The sequence below is a fragment of the Hippichthys cyanospilos genome, chromosome 6, assembly GCF_059441005.1.
Source record: "Hippichthys cyanospilos isolate Australia breed blue-spotted pipefish chromosome 6, RoL_Hcya_1.0, whole genome shotgun sequence".
NCBI lineage: Eukaryota > Metazoa > Chordata > Actinopteri > Syngnathiformes > Syngnathidae > Hippichthys > Hippichthys cyanospilos.
In genome coordinates, this window is record NC_142374.1 from 12,410,579 (window position 1) to 12,433,139 (window position 22,561).

Below are 22,561 nucleotides of genomic sequence, written 5' to 3' on the forward strand. Positions count from 1 at the left end.
GACAGCCTTGGTCTCACCAGCTCATTTATCGGATTTGGTGATGAAGCAAGACAGAAATAGACTTTTCGTGACTGGATTCACTTCAATAATGTATACCTATGTGGATGCTATTTATAGGATTCCCAGTTGGGCTCCTCACATGTGAGGGAAGGTGTGATGCTTGAGGGGTTGAAGAAAATAAAACGTTCTTTCGTAGTAGAGGCAACGAAGCGTTACTGAAACCAGGCGCCATTCTTTGGATCTCAGCCACAGCCAAAGTGTTGGATTTATTCTTCTGAGGGGGAAAACAATTTTGCTCACATTAACTGAACTCGCATCCAATATTAATTTTGTCACAGGAAGCTACGATCTCACTCCAGGGATTTCACCCTTCACTTCGGTTTATAAAGGGCGCCAAGAGATTTTTGCAGTCCCGCTTGTTGGGAGTGTTCAGGTCTTTTCCCGCGTGCAGCACTGGCAGGAATAGAGCGCATCTATTTTCACACAGTAAAACCGATATTTATAACTGAGGAAATGCAGTTGCTTTGATTTATTTGCAGCCTTTTGTTGTTGCTCTGCCTCGCTCGTCTCTTGGCGGACTGTGTGTTTTTCCATATGTACTGTATGTGTGTATGTGTCAACTCGAGCTGTTTTAGGAATACCAGACAAAAACAAAAAGGGAGGCTGGATCCAAGCTGCATCCGTCTCGGGACCGAAGAGGTACCCAGCGATAGCCTGGAGGTAGAAAAAAAATGTGACGGGGAAAACAATGTTTAAACAGCTAAAATGCAATAAACAAGAAGGAGGCTTGAGCTCCACTGACCTTTCTTCAGGCTGCTGAAGGGCAACGTGTACTGGCCCACGAAGTCACTGGACAGAAAGCCGGTATGGTCCCGGACACAAAAGCGCAAGAGGCACAGTTCGGGAATGCTGATGCGGAAGTTCATGTCGAAATCCCAGTAAGGGTTCAAAGCTGCAATAGACCAAAATACTACATAAGGGCGGAAAGAGCAGTTGTAAGCATGGTGACTTCCCAAACATTGCAGAACTGAGAAATGGGTGAAAATCTCAAACAAGAGAATCCAGGTACTTGTAGTTATAAAAAAGAATAGAACTTGCATTAGTTTCCTGATAGTATTTGTGTGTGCAGGCAAGTCCAATTATTTCCTGTCGGAACTTTTCCGCCTCAAATACCAATTCAGGCTTCAGAGTTAACAAAAGTCAGCCTGCATTGATTCCAGTTTACCAGTGACTTTACTGAGGACACGCGTTGTATAAAACTGATGATGGATTCCAAGAATTACTAGATGTTTTCGAAGAAAGACACATTTTGTTGTGCTGTAGAATGAACAGTTAATGTCGACCGTGCTTTCGTTACGATGTCGCGTTTCAATTTTTGTCAACCTTCAAATGATTATCTAGCGGGACTCCAATCCACACAAAAAATCTAATAAGCACAAAGTGCACAAATGAGAAAGCTTTCAGCTGAATCTTGTCCCAAGAATGGATGTCAAGGCTGACAAAGCGATGAGTCATTAAACTGCAAGCGCGCACAAACACATTTTTTTTTCCTGATGTAGAGGGGACGTCCCATTGACATCGTGCATTTCCAAGCCCCTAACCTTAACCATCACAACAAACCTCTATTCTAAAACACACGTCGGCAATGAGGTACTTACAATTGTTTTTGACTGTGTTTGTGCTTTTTCTGTTGCAGTCTGATCCAATCCCGTGGATCTCAACTCTGACAAAAGGGTCCAGAGCCTTGCCACTTCTGGGAATTGGGAAGTTGGACCCACAGATCACCTGTTGGGAGACACATGGAATATACTTAGTTCCAGCTTGGACTGAACGTCTGGCCATTAAAAAACATCACATTCCCAGTTTCATGCAAAACACAAACAAGAAAGCATAACAGGAGATTGTTTTCCTGAGCACATGAATAATTTACAAGTTTGAATCACTCGGTACCGCTTATAATTCCCACCGTGTTGACTCGGTTGACACCACAAGGTTTCCTCAAAAATTGATAAAATAATAAATGGTGACGATGTGAATAAAGCTCTCCGTCTGGCTTCCCCCAGCCTAGCACCCAAGGCAGCGTATTTGTTCCATGCGGGCGAGAGGTTTTCCTCTTTGTGCAAGTTTTGCCACAAAAATGGTCTCTGCCGATCTTTGTCTGCAGCCAAAGGGTCGACTATCAAGAGACAAAGTTGAGATATTTGGGAATGTGACCTGTTTTGCTTGGAGTATGAAAAAAGATCTAAGTGGCATGCAAAATACAGTGTGTGCATGGTACATGTTCCATTTACCGATGCCTTATGCCCATTTGTCCAGAGATGAATGCTCTTCGGAATGGTTTGACGCCTCTCAATGCCTCGTGCGATTCTCCTCACGCAATAGCTCAATAGATCATTAACGCAATAGAATATTAACTTATTTTGCCCCCAAACAAATTAAGGAGAAAAATCTGATTTTTTTGTTTGTATGTTTGTTTTTTAACTGCTGAAAATGAATAAATATTAGGGGTGGTAATCTTTGTTTACCATTTCATTCTGATTCGGGGATCTCCAATTCGATTCAGAATTGATTTTCGATTCAAAACGATTCCATTCAATTAAAAATGAAGTCTGCCTCAATCTACTGTATAGATGTGCAAAGAATCATCATACTACTTCAGTCTGCAGAGAGACAAAGTGTAATTTTTACATTTATTAAGTTTTGATTTATAAGGAAAACTAGCTATAAATTGGATAGCTTTTATAGCATAAAATAATAAGACAAAAAAGGTAGAAGACATTGTTATTTCACAGGAGGTTGCAGTATCAAAATATGTGAAAAACTGCTACTCAAATGAAAAATATGAATATTTCTTGGAACATTTATGACAAACGAGAGATGAAAATAAACTTGTTCAAGTGAGCAGCTAAATTGAGAGCATATGCGAAGAATGAAACTTGTGCCAGTTTGTTCATCTCTGAGCATATCGGGAGCATTATCTGTCAGAATATTTTCATTTACATGTATGTGAGTAATATGTGTTTTGTGAATTAATATGGAGTTTGCATACTTTGTTTTATTTTATTTGTGGACATACTGAAATTTTGTGTTGCGTTAATGAAGGACCATTTGCTTTGTGTTCGAATCTTTGAATAGTTGTTCCAGGTTTGCGCATTTAATTCACATATGAGCACAAGAAAGCAAGGATAGTCGTGGTGTTGCATAGAATTATACTTATGCCCCTATCGTGAGTGAGCAATGAAAGATTTTCAGCACAGAAAAAGATTTTGTTGCTCAAAATCTCTTAAAGCTTGCTCACGATATCCCACTCTACCTCGACCTCTCGCTCTGCGCGCTCAGCTTGGCACACACGCTTCAAATGTGCCACAAAGCCAACCAATAAGAACAAGCAGAAGACACATTTGCGTTTGACCTCAAATTAGATCAAATTGTCCATGGACTTGGCCAGGAGGTGAACTTATATCACTATATTACTAAAGTATAAACACTTACAAAGTTGTTCTATCACATGAGACGATAATCATCATAGTAACGATAATAATAAATACCGCCCGTACATTATTTCCAAAGAACACCTTATCTTGGTCCGCGTGGTGACCTCGTGGCACAGCGCACCTCCGACGTAGTACGCAAGCCAAAAGGAAGCCAATCGATTTCATTTCTTACATAATATTGATTTAGGGACATAATATTATAAGGGACATATAATATTAGGGACATAATAATTCTTATGAGAATCGAGAGACTAAATACGTACGATGTGACTGTAAAACACACACCGATATTATTCTCTAATCCACAGGTGGAGATGTGTCACGTGGTGTGTTGCCAAATAGTAACACTACCTTGAGCAGCAGGTGTGTTGGTGGAACACCACGTTGACTGCAGCCCGGATCAAAGCTCCTTTCACTGGACCTGAGGATAGCAGGCTTAAGGACGTAGCCGCAGCCTCCGTTGTCTTGGAAACGGCCATCATTAAGGTCCATGGGCAATCCCGGGGACTGGAAATTGAGGGCCACTGCAAAGTACAATAAGGCATTCGTAATGAAAAGCACACACATAAAAAAAAATGTTGAATGGCTTCATTTTTGAAAATGATCTTTCAGGAGGGAGCCAGAAGACAGGACGACTTGCAGCGAAACTGCACGTTGCATCGGGGAGGCATTCGAGAACACCAAATGTGCAAGAAGTGCAATTCACTTGCCACAGCCCGCCTCATGCAAAATGTCTCGAGCCAATGAAAATGTCTTGGCAGATGAAAGCCAGCAAACACCAGATGTGATCTTTTTGGGAAACTTTCGAGCACGTCTTATTCCTAATCGCCGGTGGTAACCATCCCTCTGCATCACTTTAGGGAATGTTCTGCTGATTTAACTGTGATTGATCCATTCCGGCCTGTTTGACACTGCGGCGTCTTTCAGCATAGCAAAATATCACCATCTGCACAGTGGGCCCGGCAGTCTGCAGGGCTTCAAGTCAGGCTCGCTTTGTAGCAGATGAATAGAAGCAAGGCGGCAGACACAGCTCACAACAAGCAACAGCAGCATCAAGGCTGAGACTTTTCGGCCATGTGCAATCAAGCACTGTTAGCCAGGAACCAAAAACAAAATTGACAAAAAGAAAAAAAGGGCTGACTATTTTGCAAGGCTTTAGGTAAAACATTGATTTGGTGGCCGGTCTGGACCGCAGATTAAAATTCTTTTCACTGCTCATTAGCTCATTCGGTGACACTGACGAGTATAGACGTCAGACATCCATTGTTACTGGGCTCCGCTAACAGCTATTGAAGTCAAAGAGCCATTGCATCTCGACTGGCAATCGACCGTTGATACATTTCACTTTTCATGCTGGACATAGTCATTAACAAAACATAATACCTAGTTTTTCCTCCAAAGATAAGCGCTCGTTTCTAAACTTACACCTAACATTTCAAAACCAGTTTATATGGAATTCACCTGAAATATATTTTGTGTGTGCTATGGGTTCAAAAGTCTGCATTCTCACTGTTTTGTGTTTTCTTAAACAAAACTAAAAGTGTTTTCGGATATACAGTAACTGTAAAAAATTATTGTGGCAGTGAACTCAATTCAATGCATTTCACAATGGTTCAAATCATTTAGCGGCTAAACCGTTGGTCGAGAAATAAGTTGAACTGAGCTAACTTAGCAGGTAGTGTTTCCTCAAAAAGAGGCTTATAGTTGTTTAATGTCAGTCGAAGTTTACACACACAACTTTTCCTTTCGCTAGCCTAATGCAACATCCTAAAATGCCATAGCCAGACAAACTTAAAGAATCAGAAGGCAACATACTTAAAACACATGTGTTATTTAGCCTTTGTGAAAACTGAAAAATGACTACTGGTGATTCTGACAGTTATCCTCATCTGTGCCCATTATGACTGAATTGTACTGCCCCCAGTGGCCACTTCACACAAAGCAGACTCGATGAAACAATTAAGGTGCATTTTTTTCATTTACAGTGCTTCTATCGGTGACTCTGACTATTTTCTTCATGACTGTATAGTACTGCCCCCCAAAGGCCACCTCACACACATCAGAACCTACGAAATGATCAAGGTGCACATTTTTTTTTTTAAATTTCTATCCATTTTATGTAAATATGTTATTGGAGCATGTTTTATAAAGTTCTTTTACTTTTTATTGTTAATTTTGGAGAAGGTTTGAATAGATTAATGGCACATAGATGCAAAGGGAAAAGATGATTTGAGATGCAAGCATGGTCATGGAACAAATTAAACTCATATTTCAAGGCATCGCAATATATTCTTTTTGTCAGACACCTGCAAGATGCGGGTTCTTGTCCCTGTGTGTCCCGGTCACACAGTGTACACTGGCCTCTTTGACCCACCGAGCTGCGAGCCGACGTTCCAGAACTCTTGAGGGTTGTAGTTAGATGAGGATGTTCTGGAGCTCGCTGGATAAATCCTGCTCAAGAACCTCTGGTTGTGCAGAACAAAGTCTTTACCTGAAAACAAAGGGTACACCATATTTACTAAGGTAAGAACCACTATAAAACATTCTTGACAGCGTCAAGCATGCAAGTATCCTGCAAAGACACACATTCTATGAATGAGCATGTACTAATACCATCAGCATGTACTAATACTTTTTTTTTTTACTTTTTCGAGAAGAAAATAAAACATCACATAGCAGACGGGGAAGAAAAGATGTCTTCTTCCTGTCACGGAACTGTATGTTCGTTACCACAAGAACTATTACCAACCAATCTTTGGCTTTAAGTCCACATTTCTGAAGGAGCCGCAAAAGCGTCACCGATACTGCAAATTGACAAAACCTCTCACGTATTGCTGCAGGAAGATTTACTTGTCAACAACTGCACTCTTGGCAGCTGCAATGGCGCCACTTTAAATGACAGATGATAAGAGTCTATGTGGACTCCCTTCTCATTCATGACTATGACGGGGCCAACGTTTGCCATTTTTCTCCACTACGTAGTCTGAGTCATGGATACCATGTTCAATGTGCTCTTTAGAGAATAATAACCAGAGAGAAACGCCTTAGCAGTCCACAAAGGGTCCTGCAGGGACTTCTCTTTGAGCTTGGCTCGGTTATAAATCATTCAAATGTGCTGTTCTCACCAAAACTGACATCTCACAGTCAAGCTTGCCATCCATTTTAAGTGTGACTATACCTGAAACTTTGACCAGCTTGCGGGCTTTATTCTCAGCCATGGACGTGTTCTCACAGGAGTTCTGACTGTCTTGGGAGTGGGCGAAGCTGATGAACTTGACGGACACGGTGTATATGACGAGGTCGGAGAGAGCATCCGCCACCACCACTTTCTTCTTCTACTTATCACGTTCAGACGCACACAGACAAGGGAACAGTCACGTCTTTGCAATAAAACTCATATAGTTTGTCTGAGAAGCATGTTGACTTTTAAACTCGTATTTTTAGGCATGTTTTTTTTTTTTAAGTCCAAACATTTAATTCCAGTTACTTATTCAAATGACTGGTAGTCCAGGTAATCAATTACTTTTAAGTAGTTTTGTACTAAGGTAATCCGTCATTTTAAACTGATACTAAAGTACATGATTATGTCACATACTTTAGTACGAGTACTACCTAAAATAATAGTTTAATATAGTCCTTAATTACCCACAGTAATTCATTACTTTAGTACTTTACTACCTAAAGGATTTCTTTTAGAATGCTGAGTACATAAAGTAATCAATTACTTTCAATTTTCAGCCATTTTTAGACCTTCCTTGGTCAAACACTTGAAGGAATCCATTCATCTATTTTCTAGAGCCGCTTATCCTCAGAAGGGTCGCAGACATGCTGGTGCCTACCCCAGCTGACTTTGGGCAGTAGGTGGGAGACACCCTAAACTGGTTGCCAGCCAATTGCAGGGCACACAGGGACGAACAACCACTCACGCACCCAATCAAACAATTTAGGATGTGCGATACATAGAGAACATGCAAACTCCACACAGGAAGGCCGAAGCGAGGTGGATTTGGTCAGGTGGCTGAGTGGTTCAGTGGTCGGCATGTCCACGTTCAGTAGAAAGAGTAACCTTTTGCAAAAAATGCTTTTAAATGACTTAAGGTTAATCATATACTTTAATAATGTATTTTATTAATTAAATACATCATTATACTGTAATGTTTTGATCCGCCCTACCTCGCCTACTATTGATGACACATCCCATCTGTATACAATTTGGGATGAAATGTAAATATAAAATCAACCCAATTCAAATATGAGGGATGAAATTTGAAACCTGAAGAAATTAGACCTGGTTTAACAGCCCTGACTCACTTTTTTCTTTGATCCTGACTTTCTGAGAGACCAGAACCTTGATCTGCTATGTTGATCCTCCTCTTCCTCCTCTTCCTCCTCCTCTTCCTCTCCCTCATCTGCACTGTCATCTGCCTCTGTCCCTGTTGCTCCATCTATCCTTGCACGAGCCTTTAGCTTTTTATTCTTGATCAATATCTTATATTTTAAGGCCTGCATCACCATTTACGCACACACACACACACACACACACGTGCACACACATACACACACATATACGCAGGACACGTCACTTCTCACATATGTATGCAGACACACATGAGTGAACACGCACACAAACACATTTTTTAGGGGTGTCAACAAAATATATTTCAATCACAAAAACTGTCACAACATAGCTTGTTGCTAGTCAAAATCTTTAAATGGGTTTGATGCTGTGGCTGAGGTTTTTTTCCCGCGAGTTAAGTCACTACTTTTTCCCACGTTTTGCACCCTGTGGCTTTTAATATACAGTAATGCAATTTATGATGATACTTTACTCTAGCTCCTTGGGAAATCAATGTTTACCCAGTCTTGTCACATCTGACTAATGGTCACAATGGACCAATGAAACCATCCAAGTTTGTCCTCTTACTTAATATTAAACATCGCTCGTCAGCATGTGTACCTTGTGTGACAACCAGTGTGTATGTGTGTGTTGGGGGGGACGGGGGGTGATGATGCTTAAGGTTTTTTTTTTTTTTTTTTTACTTCCATCTCTCTTTGAATTCATCCCATTTCATAATGTGAAGACCGTGGGCAGTCAATATACGTGCATGTATAAATCAGTTTTGTAGGCTATATTTAGCCATTGCAACTTTTGATCAAGTGGAATTTACAGAAATTAACCTGGAATTTTCGGGCTTTGGTGTGCCGTTATAGAAGCTACAAATAGTGTTTTAGTCATTTATATATGTCTTGAAGGGAATTCTATAATTGCAATATGTTATTTGTTACTATAAAGTGGTTAAGGAATTCCATGTGGATTTATTATGGGTGAAAAAAGAACTGACCCAATATTTGGGTAAAATTATTGACCGAGCTTTCTGGGTTGTTTTGACCACACTGCCAAAAATGGATCAATTCTTACAAGTCAACCTCCATACTTGATTTGTATTAAAACACACACACACATATATATATATATATATATATTGTATATATATTTTTTTCCTTTTTAATTTGTGATGTTTAGTGAATAGGAGATATTAAATTCACTCAAAAAGGCCATTAAAAGTTCCTAAATTTGGCTTCCTTGCTGTTTTAAATCCGTTGGCACTCTGGAACCCACATCTGCAGTATTGATGATGGATTAGCATAGTGCAAATGTGGGGGTTTTGCCTACATGCAAACATAACGGTTGCTTGTTTCACCATCCAAACACTACAATTGTCTATTATTGCACTTAAATGCATTCTTGCATCACAAATTCTGTATGCAAGCCTTCTTTTTTGCCATTCATTCATTGCCTTCATTGCCATACAAACTCCCTCAAGATCTAATATTTACTGCAAGTAATTTCTCAAGCCTTTTATGCCTGTATATGTGACTTTCTCTTAAATATTTATTCGCTGCTCAACTGATGTTTTTTTTTCCATCCAAAAGGAGTCCTTGAGCTGTTAAAAGCCACTCCCAGTTGAAATTGACTGTCAAATCAGACAATCTTTTACATAGGTATAATAACACTAAACTGGTATTAGAAGGCACTACTCTAGTTCTCTTGCACTCAGTGGCCCAAGTAGGCCCAATAGAGCTACAAGGAGAGGGCCCAGATACCCGCTTGATTCTATATACCATTCTTCTAGCAATAGCAGAACTTGTTGCTTCCTTTTATCTTTGTAAGTTCAGATACAGCACTAGGAAAAACTTTGAACTCACTCGTAGTTAATGAAGAGCTCATGGCTTTTTTGTTCTTTACCCTTCATTCCATCAAGGAGACATTTCTTGAAGAACCTTTGAGAGTCATGAGTCAAGCTCTTACTCAATGAAAACACTGTCTTGCAATACATTTGAAATGAGAAATGCAAGGAGCTGCAGACAAGAAAGCTCAAATAGCATCCTCTAAGAGAAAAGTCCTTCATCCAACTCATCATATCAACAAAAGGCTGAAGTACACATTTTCTGTCAGTCTGCTGTTCAGTAACGACCAATGCTATACTTTGACTGGAGGAATGGAAAGGAGAATGGACTTGAATAGCTTGGAACATTGAAAAGTGGTTAAAAAAAAAAAAAGAAAAAAAAAACAAACAAAAAAAAATATATATATATATATATATATATATATATATATATATATATATATATATATATATATATATATATATATATATAACTGGTCCATTTAACTGTTTTCAGTGGAGCTTGGTTGTTTAGACCAATGCGCTTACTTGCCAGTATGACTTGTTTCCATATAGTCTTACATTTGGGCTTGGGAGTTCACTCGTGGTTGGGCCATCCAAGCGCACATTGAGCAGCTTGTCCCCGAGTATGGCGGTGAGGTAGAAAGCCATGACTTCCTGTTGCTGCTTGGAACAATGGTTCTCCAGCGACAAGATGACCGGGTAAACAGACACCTACCAGAAAACAATCCGCTCATGGAATTGAATATTTAATCATAAGAACAGAATTCTAATCAACTTAAAGCTATCGAGTGTTACCTCAAAGGCAAACTGTTTAACAGTTGCAATGACATCCTTGAAGAGAATCTTTGTGGTCAGGGTGTAACCATGGTAGACGACGGGCTCCATACCTGGACCATCCCAGCAGTCTATCTCCAAACAGCGGCAGCCTTTCCTCAGAGCACTTTAAAGATTTATTAACAGAGGTGGGCAGTCCGTCAGTACACATGAAGGGCCCGTCGGCCCGTTGACGCCAAATAACAAAAACGTTTTAAAAATGACAGACTAAGCACGACTGAACAGTATATTTCATTTGTCGTAATCCGTTCGTCTTTTTGTCACCATCTGTGTCGCCTATCACCTATGGTAGCGGTTTGGCACCTCACCCAGTTAAATCTTTCACATTTCTGTTAAATGTCTAAACTGTTGTATGCTTGGAAGCATGGAAGTGTAAACACAGTCTATATTGACAACAAGCGTACGTACAGTACGTACACCCAGGATGAATTAGCTGAGTGCTATAGTCTGAGTATGAAGCAACCACTATTAAGAGAAAAAGTGTCTCTAATGTATTACTTCAAGCAACGCTTTCTCCTTGTTAAAGGTAGACAGCATTGCTGGGAAAGTCAATGTTTCCACTGGCTTTCAGAGTCAGGGTTTTATGAACTGAACTTACTATACTTATATATATATATATATATATATATATATATATATATATATATATATATATATTGAGCATACTGTACACAATCTTGCTTAACACATTCACTGTACAGGCTTAAATCAAAAAGCAATATTTAGAATGAAGTATAAATAGATGTTGTGTTATTTTGTTTTAAATATGATTTGAATTGATGGATCAATTGCACAGAGCTGAGAAAAGCATTTTGGGATGCCTGGGAAGTGACAGTATTCAAGTTACTAATGGACACATTGCAAAGTGACAAACTCACTGGTTGAATCTTAGCCAGGAAACGCAAGAAAGAAGTGTTTTTATTTTGAAAAATGCCACCCAAAACTGCACTAGTGCATGAAGATCAGCAAGACCTTGCTTTTGACTAGTGGTATATGTAGATTTCATTGATATTTTCTTGAGCAAGGTTTGGCAACGGAAGTGAAGACTGAAGTGGTGGAGGTGATGTTTTAAGTGCCGTTAACGGTGCAGATGGCCCACCACTTGCAGTTTGGATGAACTTCCAAAACGCCGTACTGATAACAACAAAAGGGGGTCTACAATCCAACGGGACAGTGAATGACAGAGTAACAAAATAAAATTAAATGCCCACGATGCTATATCAGGTTAAATGCTTCTCTCAGTATTGGAGGGTTTCCACCATGCTAGGTAAATAACCACATATAAAACAACACACCTAATGTCCCCGACCCTCACCGCTGTTTATTTCCATTGTTGCACATTCAAGCTTGTAAGTCACTGCACATCACACGTCACTGGATACGATGCATTTTTTTTTTACTTCCTTGGCTGTCAGTGGAGCCCAGTAAAAATGGATCTTTGATGTCAAAAGACATTAATGGTTGATTGAAATAGGACTAGTGTTTGGCTATTAGTTACATTACTAATTTGGTACCCGTCTACTTTCTGTAGATGTTTGATACAGAGCCTAGTTCAGCTGACTTTGTGATTTGAATCACTGAAAACATTTTTTATGTCAATTGCCATTGTAATGTCCACAATATTTTTGAGCCTTATAATTAAATAAAGTCCATGCCAATTTTAAGGTATCTAGGACCCACAACATTTAAATTATCTGGCGTTGTGCTCTCTTCGAAAGCTCAAGGCACATGTTAAAGAACACTCTGTTCTTTCACTTTGTACTTTATTAAAAAAGTAACAGGGCAGGGCAGTGAAAGTGGCCGCAAAGGATATTAGCGATGCAGACTCCCCGAACACTGAAATGGCAGGAGTTTTATCACGAGTAAAGCTAGTAAAAAATGGTGAGACACAGATTGTTTGTTAGTTAGCATCATGAACGTTTACTTTTCTACATGTTGATTGGTCAACAATCCATCCATTTTTTTTTTAGTAATGTACTCCTATTCCATATGCTCCATTTTACGATTTTTAACATGAACAACAAAAACATAGTGATTGTCAAGTAAGCTGTCTGAAATTTTACAGTATTACTGTTATACGTATGCGTAACTGTGTGTAATTGTGTGTATATGCGTGTGTGTGCGTGTGTGCGTGTGTGTGTGTGTGTGTGTGTGTGTGTGTGTGTGTGCGTGTGTGTGTGTGTGCATGCATATAGATATATGCAGGCCTTGAAACTTTAAGACATACTTGTTAATTAATTGGTTGCCATGCTTCTGGCCTTGCAATCAGTTTTGTAGCTAATAACATTCTGTTTTCTTATCAGCTCTAACTTATTCCGAGAGGGCTTATACAAACATTTAACGCACCACGGTAGACGTAAATGAGCAAGTTGTAAATGTGTGACAAAGGCTCACCAAACATAGGCATCCAGGTGGCTTTTGCCAATCAATTGGTCTCCTGTCAGGTATGTGTTATGCGAAGAAGAAATGAAGTAGCTGCTGAGCGGCTGGTCCATGTCTTGGTACACAGATTTGTGATTTTGCTCAAAGACACAGCAGTCTTTGGACTCCATGTAGCGGAGGAAGCCTTCAAATGTCATGCACTGATGTACAATTGCTGCAAGAGCGTGAGCAAGCAAGGTCACAATTAAGCCACTCATCCAGCGATTTTCTTTACTGCCAGTCAATCACAGGGCACATGGATTCACATTCACTGTCAATGAGTGGGAAGTAAACCTTCACTATTCATATAGAAATTATGCTGTCGATATATTATTACTTCAGTATCCCAACTAGAATTGTTTTACCCAAAATTGTTTTACAATACTGCATTATAATAATCACTTTCTCATTCTTTGCAGTATTTTTGAAAAACACTGCTACACCAGGTTTCATGTTGCATATCAAAATATTTAAATGTGTAATATTCATAACCTCAAAATGCCATGAGATATTATTGTCTAAGTCCTAAGAACTCTAAAAGCCCTCCCACTCACTGTGTGACTATAGATGAGATCACGATCGCCATCGTATCGCAGCCCTGCCCCACTATTTGAAAAGGGCTACTTTAAATCACTGTCAACTCCGATGAAATGATCTTCGACATTTATGGCCGTCAATGGCAGTGAATGAGTTAAATGTCCTTTTGTAAAACAGCAAATTACTTCAATGTACATTTATTTTGTGATGTATACCATTGACAGGTAGAAAAATGAACTTTTACTGAGTTTTAAAAAAAAAGATCTTTGACATCTATAGCCTCCAATGGCAGTGTAGCTTGCAAATGCTTGTACTGGATCAAATTGCGCAAGCCTTCCGAATATTATGATCAGAGAAGCAATGAGATGTTGTGGTTTACAGCAAATGGCACCAAAGCTTCCCAAAGCAACGGTATATTTCTGTCACAGAGCGCAACTTCACCCTGCCAGCAGCCCGCCGCATCCCACGGCTCTCTTCGCTCACCTGCCTCCTCGATTTCATATCTCTCGATCAAACTCTCGGCCGTGCCCTCGTCGGCGGCGAGCTCCAGCTGCTCCTTGTGGAGGAACCTGAGCAGGGAGCGAGCAGGTAGCGTGGTCTGGCCTGAGGCATAATTGTGGAAGAGGTTCTGGATCTCTGTTCTCTTGGTAGACGAGGCCTTGCTTTTTCCCATTTTCACCTGAAAGCAACCATTTGTACTCATACAGTCCTCGTTGGAGGCTTTTTTCATTATATAGAATAGAAACTCAAATGTCAACATTTTTGTATATAAAGCAGTGATTTTCCCCTGTGCTTGTCATTGCCATCAGTCATTGAGACGTGTGTGCTCACCTATCTTTGCGCATCTCACCCTCCCTCATCTTTCATCCTGTGTTCTAAAGCTTGTCACAGTCGTGACACTGTCTCAAACTAAAACTGTTAATGGGCACCCGGCAGCAGACAGTCCACTCGGTGCATCTGCTCCCCTGCGGAGCGCACACAAAAGAACCGAATCTACCGTCATCTTCATTAACACAAAGGGCGCCTGGTGCCTGCAGTACACATGAAGGAACAGGCTCTGCTGTTCAAATGAAATCATCCATGTTGACAATTTACAAACCTTAGACCTGTGTGAAACACCGCCTGGTGAATGTAATTGCATAGGAGTACTCAAGAGTTTGGACGGAGATGCATTTTTTTTTTGTGATGAAAACATTTCTTCAAAACAAATTTGCAGTGTGCTATATTAAGCGGTGTAGTGTTTTAATAAAAATTAAGGCAGGCATGAATGGTAATTGTCAGTCCCAATTGTTCCTTACTTGCCGCAGTCCCTCGGCTAGAATGAACGAGCACAGATGGTATTGACATCTTTGTTCCCTCAGTCGCCGTAAAAACTCAAGATGCCTGAAAATGACCACGAGTATCGTTATTTCACCTTGTCAAGATATTACACATGGTATGGTACAACGCACATTTTAGTGGTGGCGATTTACCTCTTTCAACTTGCCAAAGGTGCTGATTTGAAGATTAATTTAGCCCTGCTTTGTTTCCATTTCAATTGTTTTTTAAATAAAATTCTAAAAAAAAAAAAAATGACATGCAGCTGTCACTGTATGACATCACCTTTCAAGGTTCCTCTTGTTGACATCATCATAAAGTCGTTAACATCATGTCAAATAATTCTCCCAACAATTTCCATGAGAATGCCCCCCATTAAAATTCCCCCCAAAAGTGACACCATTTTTTCCCCTTATTTTTATTGTTATTGCTATTTATTCAGACACTTTTGCATATTTGCACGTGCACAGAAAATGGATGAATAACATCACTGTAGTGAACATAGGCCGTAAATTGCTACAATGGCAAATTATGATCATAAAGAATATTTACATCAGTTCCATTGAGAAAACCCCTCATTTACTGTCTTGCAAGAAACCAGCAAGTATCAGGAGGGCAATGCTTAAAAAAACAAAACAAAAAAAACATTGCATTCAACAACAGTAGCTGACAATCAACAATGTCCTTGCTCAGATACTACTTTAGAGTAGTATGTAGTAAGTAAACAGGTTGTGTAGGTTTCAAGTTCTCATATGCTATATTTTGTCTGTACTTGTTCAGACTGGCTGCTTTACCAAATGACTCAAGCCATTTGTGAGTCTGAAAACTTTTATAGCCAGTAAATCACCAACACACATCTAGGGCAGCGTGTCCAGCAAGCGTCTCTTGTCAAAAGCACATTTGAAGATTTGACAAAAATTGGATTTCTTCTCAATGGCTTTTCTGTTGAAAAGAGATACACAAAGGACATTTTTAGTCAATACAATAGACAGTTGGACATTGAAGACTTTTGAGGCGGCTTGTCCCATCTCATTTGTTGTCAAAATTATTTGTTTCTGAGGTTGGATTCAATGTGGATTGTTGGTTGAAATCTTTCTCTCACGGTTTTATTCTGATTTTTGTGTCTAGTATTCAATTCAAAAAACACTGCTCCGATTGGTGCATATTAAATAAACAAACAATAAATGGAATAGATCTTATCGATAAAAATCATAGTTTCAAAGTGCTCAATTGTTATTTTTAGTGTGTTCTTTTTTGCTGTTATTCGAAGCGTTATTAGCTCTGGGGAACAAGCCGTCGGGAGTCTGTTTGTCCGTCTTTTTTCAGCCCTGTTGCGCCAACCGGATGGCAACAGTTTGAAAGCATGATGACCTGGTTGACGTAGCAACCAGAAGACAGCAAGACTTATCATTTGACTCGATATTGTAAATATAGGTGACTTGGTGGACCATTTGTTTGATTACCATATTTTTCCGAGTAGAAGTCGACCTAGCTTATTAGTCGACCTCCACGTTTTTACTGCAATTTGGGTGAATTTTACAAAAACGCAATTATAAGTCTAATCCTGACTTTGATTGGTCTATTGTTCAAACATCCCGGTAGTCATTTTCGGACCCATCCAGTCAGTTTGAAATGGAGGTCTCCAGAAATGCTATGCTGATACTTTCTTTACCCAAGTGGTGACTCTGGCTAGATCAGAGCGTGGAAGCCCCCCTCCTCAGGCCCCTACCCCCCAAGCCCACCACCACCACCTGCTGACATCCATGCATGCCAATGCTCTCGCATTTTTGTCTAGAACCGACATGTCAAGCCATCTTTTCATTTCATAATGTGTTAAAGTCTGACGAAGAAAAAAGAGCTACGCAGCCTCGTTGTTGACAGCAAAGAGGCAATTAGACGGCACTTGCCAAAAGTGCATTTTGCCACTTTTTGTGCAAACACTCTAAAACCGATGCATACTATATCGAATCAGAAGTACTGTATAGATATTCATTTTAAGCCTGCACATGACATGATATGACTTATTTTGCATTTGAAATAATGTTATTCAAGCATAGATATGTGGAGAAAATTGGTGGTTTTGAATTATGCGGTATAAGTCAATTATTAATATTTACCGATAATTAATGGATGGACGTTTTCTGTCTGAGTTGGAAATTTACAACTGCATAGGAATGTACCATGGAGAGCGGCTAAAACTGAAGACTTGTTCCAATGACAGTGTGGACTGTCAATTTCCTAGCATGTTTATTCAAATGTGATTTTTTTTTTTTGCATTGTTTTTAAATTGGTAGAGACATGGCATGATGGTAATGAAAATTGAGTTGCGAGGAGGAGAAAAGCTAGGTATGGAGCAACGACAATCACCACTGCAACGTTTAATTTCAAGTGTACTATGGTCATTGCGTTGACGTCCATGTATTACTGTATTTGGTGTGTTTATTTTGAGTTTACCTTGGCAACACAAAATTAGTGTGTGACTCAGTATTTGTTGCCCTTTGCTTGGTAGTGTGCGTCTAGTGTAGTTACACGAAAAGTGGATATGTTCTATTTTATTATTTCTGAAATCGGTTTCAGGATCGATTCTAGATTTTTGTCACACCTTCAGAAGCTTTGCACTCCGCTTTCTTTCCTTTTTTTCAGTTTCATTTTGACCTAGACCTCATTATCTTGATAGGTAACATCATTAGTCAATGTCAATTAAAAGTTTGCTTGGCTTTCCTTCCTGCTTCATTTTTGGTTGTAGTGTTGCTGTTCTGAGAAAGCATTCCGATGAAGGTAGTGCTTGTGTTTCACTGGTGACCCGATCTTGGCTGACACCACTTGAGATTAGTGTCTCGCTGCTGCAATCCCAACCAAAAGTAGAGCCCTGCATATAATCAGCAATCACATCTAATTCCCTTTTCCAAGTAGAGACATTCTGACAGAATTATACTTTTTGACCAGTGTGGCCCTAGTCATTTCGAAACTTTCTTTTTCTTTAGACATATAATGAATATATATTCTGATAAGGTCCGGAAAATTCATATAGTGATTTGTGTAGTCAACCAGAAATAGCTAAATGCCCCCCCCCTCATGAACAATGTGGTCTAGAAAACAGATGCAGGGAGGGTCAGTGATGATTATATACAAACACACACTGGAATGTGTAAATGTATATTTATACATGACATAACACAAACATTGTCAATTAAAATCCCATTAAAAATTCAAAATATCATCAGTGTAACTTGTACTTTCAGCTACTACTGTACAGTAGTAAAGCACCCTTTCCTTGCCTGAATCCCGAATCCTGAATCAGCGTATTGTAAATATTCATAAATATTCATAAAGAAAGGTTAGATTTACCAAATACAGCAAAGTTAAAATTGAATCAATGCCACATGAAGCCAATTTAAAATTCAATGTGATTTTCTGAGCCTTGTGCCCCGCTCCCAAAATGTGCTGCAAGATGACACAATATGACATCACCTTTACACTTTTGGAAGCCTTTGCCATCACATCATCTAAAAGGATTCGGTGCATGAAAAGATTTCCCACAGCATTGTAGTTCTGTACCGAAACCTTCAAAAGATTCTTACGTTGCATAATACATTGTACCTTATATAAGAGACGCTAAGGATTTATGTTGTAGTCCTCACCGTACATTGCAGTGGTGATAAAATGATTATAATAAATGCATTATATTCGGTGTAAAATCATTGGATTCCATAAATTAAATCGGTCTGACTTTTTCAACAGGCGTGTGGGAATCCCCATTCAGTTGTTACCATAGCGACAACTATTCCTAATCTGAAGCTGTTTGAAGGAGGGGTTCATGTTTAATGTGAAACAACGTACAGTATCACTTCACAACCTGATACTGGACACTTCATTAGGTATTCTGCACAACTTGAATGAGGGTCAAAATAAAGCCAATGTTAGGTTTTAATTTGCAGCATCAAGAGAGGCATTACTATAATGATGTCTTAATTATTGTGGTTGAGAGTTTATATTTTTACTACATGAAAAGCCGATAATACTTTAACTGGACCATTGTTCTCATACTGTGAGACGAGTTCTTTTGCAGCTCATTAGACATACACGTTAACTGGATCTTCTGGCTGCAGAGTGCATATTACAAAGAAAGATTAATATCAACTATCAATCTGATCTTTCTTGGCTTTTTATGTTGCTAGGTAACCATGAGGCTAAATCCGATTACATATAAAGATCTCCGTTACATATTGAATGTTTTCTTTTTTGCCTTTCCCAAATCTGAAAATGAGATTGATGAACGTCAGTCATGTGTTGCCAATTTGACAGCACAACAGCTTTTGTTTTTCGCTGTGTGATATGGATGAGATGAGTGCAAAGTCTACATGGAGCCAACGCAATCTTACAGTGGGTGGCAGTTATAATAATAGGACCAAAGCAAACTCAACTCTCTGTAGTTTTTGACTCATTTGAATTTTTCCTGCATTTGGTTGCAATTTATGTGTACAAGTTAACAACATGGAGTAGTGATTGGCACAGTTGCCTTAGAGACATGTTGTCAGGTCGGACGGCTGGAAGGATGGATTGATGATTTGGTCATATCAAGTTGGGCCCTTTTTTTGTGATAACAAATAACAATGTGTTTCTCTCTCTCTCTCTCTCTCTCTCTCTCTCTCTCTCTCTCTCTCTCTCTCTCTCTCGCTCGCTCTTTCCCTCTTGTATACACGTAACCAGGGCGATTTAAACCCTGATCATTTTCCCCTTTTTGTGTGTAAAAAAAGTCCGTCCGATCAAGAAGAACTTTCATCTCTAACCTCACTGACGTCAGTGTCTTTGGCAGTAAATAGAGGAGAATGATGAAGTAAATCTCCGATCCATGATCGCTACATGCAAACACGGATCCGGAGAATTTGGGAGATCGCCACTTTGGTTTTTCAGACCTTCAGGTTGAATGGAAAAAAACAAAACAAAACGGGTACATATTGCATGGATGGTTGTTTCTCTCTGTGTACCCTGCAACTGGCTGTCCTTAGATATGATTGGGTGCGTGAATGGTGCTTCGTCCCCATGTGCATTGCAATTAACTGGCAACCAGTTCAAGGTGTCCCCCACCTAATGTGGTTTTTAAGGAAAATCTTAACAGTAAAATATTAAGACTTCTCATATTTTGGATTTACTTTACAGGTGCTTCAGCACAAGACCCCAAAACGGGAAACACACCTTTATGTGTTCAGATAAAACTATTGTGATATATGTAATTGAGAGCACTATTTGTTGTCTTTTATAAGCATGGTTGGTGGAGCATCGTGTACTAGTGATCACACCAATAGTTGCTGCAGTGATGCTGACTTTTACTGGAAAAAAAAAAATCCACTTTGAATAAATCAGTAAAAGCCAGAGCAAATCACAAGCACTCATGTGTGCAAATGTCAGCAAAGCTTAAACAACAGATGATCGCTGACTGTTGTTTGTTGACTCAGCATCCTCGGCAAGAACTTCCTTCCGCGGTCAGTCTGTCTGTCAAGCCAAATGTTATTGGTTTGGTGGGAAATCACTGGTGCACAACGCTGGTCACAGTGCTCGCTTTACAGCCGGCCGTAATGGCTCAGCTCCAGGCCTGTCACAAGCATTGGCCGTGCATGTTTGATGTGATAATTCCCAGCCAGCGCGCATGAAGCCGGGGTCTGGCCTCCATGTCTGCATCAGTGCACCTCCTGTCCGCGGCGGCGCAGTATGCACGTTAATCAACCTCTGCTACCGTGTGCATCGCTGAAGGCACTGGATAAACAGCAGCAGTCCAGATGTGCTTTCATGAAAGTGTCGATACGTATATGGAGTTTACGTGCGCTTCACTGCGTCCGCATTATTCATCGTTTGAACTCCGCTGTTCAACTGACATCAAAAGATGTGAATTACCTCAGACACTGGTTCCGTTTTCTAAGTGGACATCAGGTCAGGCTATCTTTGGGAATTATAACGAGCTCATTTGTTACTTACGCGACTCATTGGAGCTGTGAGTCAGATGTGCAGTCAAATGATACTGGAAATGGGATGGCTGATGCTGGATAGTCACTGTGTGTTTACGCAAGCACAGCTCTGTGTGGTGTTGGGATGCGCTTTATTTTCTACTGAATGAGCACCACTTGTGTTCTTCGGAAGCTGGGATGGGCAACAGGCGGCCCTTGGCTCGCTTGTGGGACAAACATATTCGCTGAATGATATTAACATTTTGAGTGAATTGATTTTTCATGCACAAAGTAAGCTCTAGCTGTGCCTTTGAATTGTAATTTTTATGCAGGGTTCGGACATTTGCAGTCGAAAAAAATAACCATAGTATTTGTTTTGTTGATCTTTTATACATCCACTGAACATGAAATGTATTAAGATAATGTAAAGTTCAATGCGTCGATAAAAACAAACATGCTCATATGTATCTTGTCCATCATTTAAATGGAATGTCCAAAAAACAGATTATAATCTATTATTTACACACATAGTTAAAGCGTTATGATTATTTAATGCTGATTAGGGTGTTTTTAAGCATCTTCATGCTTCTTGTGCTTGAGTTGTTGGGAATTGGAAAACAAAGGTCAATCACACTCTGAAGTGGACACTGACTGGCTGCCATTATTTTTGGCTCCTGTTGTGGGTGGGAAGCCAGGTTCAGGGCAGAAGGACAACTTGACAATGATAGAGCATGTAAGAGTTGCCACTGATGAATTGTAAGTTTAAAATAACCCAACGCCACCTTTGATTAAGGTAGAGTGGTATACATTCTTTGTAAGGAGCTTGATTACCGCAGAAGCAGCTGAAGTTTATCCTAGCACTGAAATGCAAAGCACCCAGGTGTGACTGCAGCCACAGCCAACAATAACAACAAAAACGCTAAAGTAACAAGTCAAAGCAAAGGTCTTTGCTAAATTAGCCTGAGAACAACCCACATTTAGGCAATTCTGCAACTTGCAGGTTGGATCGCATTTTCATTTTAATGTTAATTCTTAATTATTTGACTATTAACAAAAGAAAATGAGACCATACCTCATGATGGACAGAACTAAAGGTTGCAGCCAGCACTTGGGACAAGTCTCAAATACAGAAGAAGGTAAATGGTTACAAATGCACCAGATAAAATCTGTTAGAGATAAAGATTGAGATAAAAATAAAGATTGCCCACCTAAAAAGGGATGTTGTACAGAGTATCTGGAAGTAAACACATCAAAAGCTTTCCCAATTTTCTTTATTTGTGTCACGTGAGGTAGCTTGGATGAAGACTGGTTGGCACGTTTGCCTCACAGTTCAGAGCCCCTAGTTCAATTCCAGGTTGCCGCAGCCTTCCTGCGTAGAGTTAGCATGTTTTCCCCGAGCCCATGTGGGTTCGCTCTCACTTCGGCTTCCTCGAACGTTCCAAAAACACACATGGTAGGCGTATTGAAAACTCTAAACTGTCCATGGCTGTGATTGGGTGAGTGAATCTTAGTTTGTCCCTGCGTGCCCTGCAATTGTCTGGCAACCAGTTCGGGGTGTCCCCCACCCACTTCCCATAGACTGCTAGGATAGGCAACAGCAAGCCAGCAACTCTAGTGACGATAAGAGGCTAAAGGAAACGGATGGATGAATGGACGGATGTGTCACGTGACAGCATGCGTGCTGGGTTTAAAGCCAACTGCTTCTCAAATGACTTAATTATGTTGAACAGTTCAAGGTTTCCTATCTTTTTACTGACGCATAACCTTATGACTAGCTGATGAAGCAATTTCAAGTGTTTTTTAAAGTCTGTTCAAGGTATTAGAA

General features: G+C 39.8%; 1 protein-coding gene across 1 annotated transcript; it reads right to left on the minus strand.

The window, feature by feature from the left end:
- Positions 1–204: 204 nt before the first annotated feature.
- On the minus strand, positions 205–14,924 carry LOC148422228 (1-phosphatidylinositol 4,5-bisphosphate phosphodiesterase zeta-1-like). Its single transcript, XM_088417544.1, has 13 exons — positions 14,776–14,924; positions 14,309–14,442; positions 13,961–14,156; positions 12,914–13,115; positions 10,481–10,625; positions 10,244–10,396; positions 7,806–7,997; positions 6,673–6,829; positions 5,869–5,985; positions 3,846–4,018; positions 1,659–1,785; positions 803–952; positions 205–714 (listed from the first exon to the last, which is right to left on the minus strand). Exons 3-13 carry the CDS (start codon positions 14,148–14,150, stop codon positions 632–634), a joined length of 1,689 nt encoding a protein of 562 aa, XP_088273670.1. The 5' UTR covers positions 14,151–14,156; positions 14,309–14,442; positions 14,776–14,924; the 3' UTR covers positions 205–631.
- Positions 14,925–22,561: the final 7,637 nt, after the last annotated feature.